At 38.8% G+C, this 2,685-nt stretch overlaps 1 protein-coding gene across 1 annotated transcript; it reads right to left on the bottom strand.

Moving 5' to 3' along the window:
* Window positions 1-2: 2 nt before the first annotated feature.
* Window positions 3-2,628, bottom strand: LOC106315314 (ribonucleoside-diphosphate reductase large subunit-like). Its single transcript, XM_013753048.1, is given in 12 exon segments — window positions 3-168; window positions 249-424; window positions 495-619; window positions 691-850; window positions 958-1,044; window positions 1,137-1,289; window positions 1,384-1,476; window positions 1,571-1,741; window positions 1,829-1,917; window positions 2,006-2,213; window positions 2,295-2,505; window positions 2,507-2,628. Coding segments are annotated over 12 exon segments (1,749 nt in total). The 5' UTR covers window positions 2,617-2,628.
* Between the last annotated feature and the right edge of the window lie 57 nt (window positions 2,629-2,685).

Here is a 2,685-nt window from a genome sequence, read left to right as displayed (position 1 = left end):
AATTAAGCATTATTATACCTGTAAATTGCTTTCAGATCATCAGGTATCTCTGGGATATTTCCTATAGAACCATTCTCACTAGTGAAAACCTTTTTCATTCTCTGAGACCAAAGTCCCATATTAGTTAAATCGTGAAGAAGATGCCTATTCACGATTGTGAATTCACCACTGAGCAAAAGCCACAGACAAAATGAGTAAAACAGTTACAAAAATGTACCAATGTCATAATGATTTAATAATATACAAACCTTGACCCTCCGTGATTGATGATGTTTGATGCACAAGGCTCCAAACCTTTGTTGTTCCCAGTCAATGATACCAAAAGAGAGTTCCTCACTCCATTCTTTAATATCATATCCCTAAGAAAATTCCAGTCCCAACGGTCTGATGGAGTCACATTCCACATGTCAGGTTGAAGAATCCCCTACACGCTATCCACAATTAGAACATTATGAAGTTTAAGTAAAATAATTACGAGATGCATGCATACATACCTTGCTCATGGGACTTCCTTTATATGTCTCATACGCGCCATCTCTTGCAGAAAGCTCTGACGATGCTTTGAGAGCATGGTAGTATATGGTTTCAAATATATCCGTATTCAGTTGTAGGGCCTGAGTAACAAATTAAAACATGTGCTTAGGAACAGAACAGATAAAACAAAAAACGTTGATCATCAGGCAGAGGAGTGTCTACCAAATGGCATTCCAAGGAGGATAAAGACGTCTGCAAGACCTTGTACACCAATACCAATAGGCCTATGACGCATGTTCGAAGTTTTTGCACTCTCTAGAGGATAGTAATTTGCGTCTATTATCCTATCGAGATCATTAGTAACATTAGCAGTTACCTGGCCACACAAAAGTAACAACGATAAATTCACATCAGAAAGATCCGTTGAGAATCTGATTTTAAGGTCAAATGAAGCAAATATGAAGGTGTTAGCATCTGTCCGACCTTGGCTAAGCTGTGAAAATCAAAGTAACGATTCTTTGAGCCTAGGCTGCCGGCAAGCTCAGAGGGATGAGAGTCCATTGGAACATCCTGTTGTGAGCAAGAAGAATGTTAGTAAGAGAGCGTAATAATAAAAAGGAAACTTAGAGAACCCGCAAAAAAACAATTTTCTTATAACTCACTTTATCCCTAACAAATCTAGGCAAAACAATGGATGCAAGATTGCACACAGCTGTTTCTGTTGGACTGCTGTATTGAATAACTCCACTGCATAAGCCGGAGGAGGAGTTTATGGTACCAAGATTTTGCTGATTGCTTTTTCTGTTGCATGAGTCCTAAAATAGAAACACTAAGAACCAGTTGGCTATATTTATGGCTAATAACATATATATGTACAGAATCATGTATATATATATATATGTTACTTACCTTGAAAAGCATGTATGGCATTCCTGTTTCTAGCTGGCATGTCACGATTTCATTCCAAAGCTCCTGCGCCTTAACGACCTTCTTTGCCTTTCCCTAAAAGACATGGACAAACATAACTGTTATGGTATTGAGATAACAATAAGAAATCATGTTACATAAGATAGCAAATGAAACAGGGGGGACTCACCTCTCTTTCATACTTTGTGTACAGTCTCTCAAATTCCGATCCCCAGCAATCTGCTAAACCTGGAGCTTCATTAGGACAAAACAGTGACCACTGATCATCCCCAAGGGCTCTCTCCATGAAAAGATCAGGAACCGAGAGAGCATAAAAAAAGTCTCTAGCCCTGTGCTCCTCCTGCATTGAAAAAAAATGTATATGGACGGACGTTGTTAGCAGGCAAACCACATCTGAGGATAACATGGTGAACAATTATCTAGGTACCTTTCCGTGGCTCTTCCAAAGATGATCTAGAAACTCAGAGATATCAGCATGCCATGGCTCCAGGTATACTGTAAAGCCTCCTCCTTCACCTAGTGCAAACAATATACATGAGAGATAAGACTTAAGATGACTCACTACACAGTAGGAAAGCTAAAGATGTACACATTCCTCTTTTACCTCCTCCTTGATCAAGAAAACGAGTAGTAGCTTTGAAAACATCCAGCATTTTACCAATACCATAAGAGATTCCCTTTGTGCCACGGATGTTATGAACAGAAACACCGATACTGCCTGCAGACTTGCGTAGAACAGCACACTCTTTGACTGTATCGTATATGCCCTCGATGCTATCATCTTTCATGCAGGTAAGAAAGCAGCTGCTCAACTGCACAATTCAATAGAAGAAGATGAGCTAAAAAAAAATACACTGAAGAAGAACAATAAAGCTCTATAGTTATTTAATTACTTGAGGCCTTGGCGAGCCTGCGTTTAAGAGAGCAGGAGATGCATGAGTGAACAATCTCTTAGACATCAAATGGTAAGTTTTGATTGCAGAATCAATATCTCCCAAATGGATGCCAACAGCAACCCTCATCAACATGTGCTGAGGCCTTTCAACGACTTTCCCTTGGACTTTCAAGAGGTACAATCTCTCAAGATAAAAATATACAAAATAAAAATACATTCTGAGAGCTTAATTATTAGTGTACCTCCGAAACTATCGAAAATACATTCTCAGCTATTAGAGAAGCATTCAGTCCCGATCTCTCATTGACATAATTGTACATGTACGCAACCCTGAAAAAACATAAAAACTCAAATCAATGATACACCCTAAACCCAAACAAAAATAAAAT

This window comes from Brassica oleracea, chromosome C9 (assembly GCF_000695525.1).
Source record: "Brassica oleracea var. oleracea cultivar TO1000 chromosome C9, BOL, whole genome shotgun sequence".
Taxonomy (NCBI): Eukaryota; Viridiplantae; Streptophyta; class Magnoliopsida; order Brassicales; family Brassicaceae; genus Brassica; species Brassica oleracea.
Note: the sequence above shows the minus strand (reverse complement) of the source record. Positions and strands in the feature narration are given on the sequence as shown.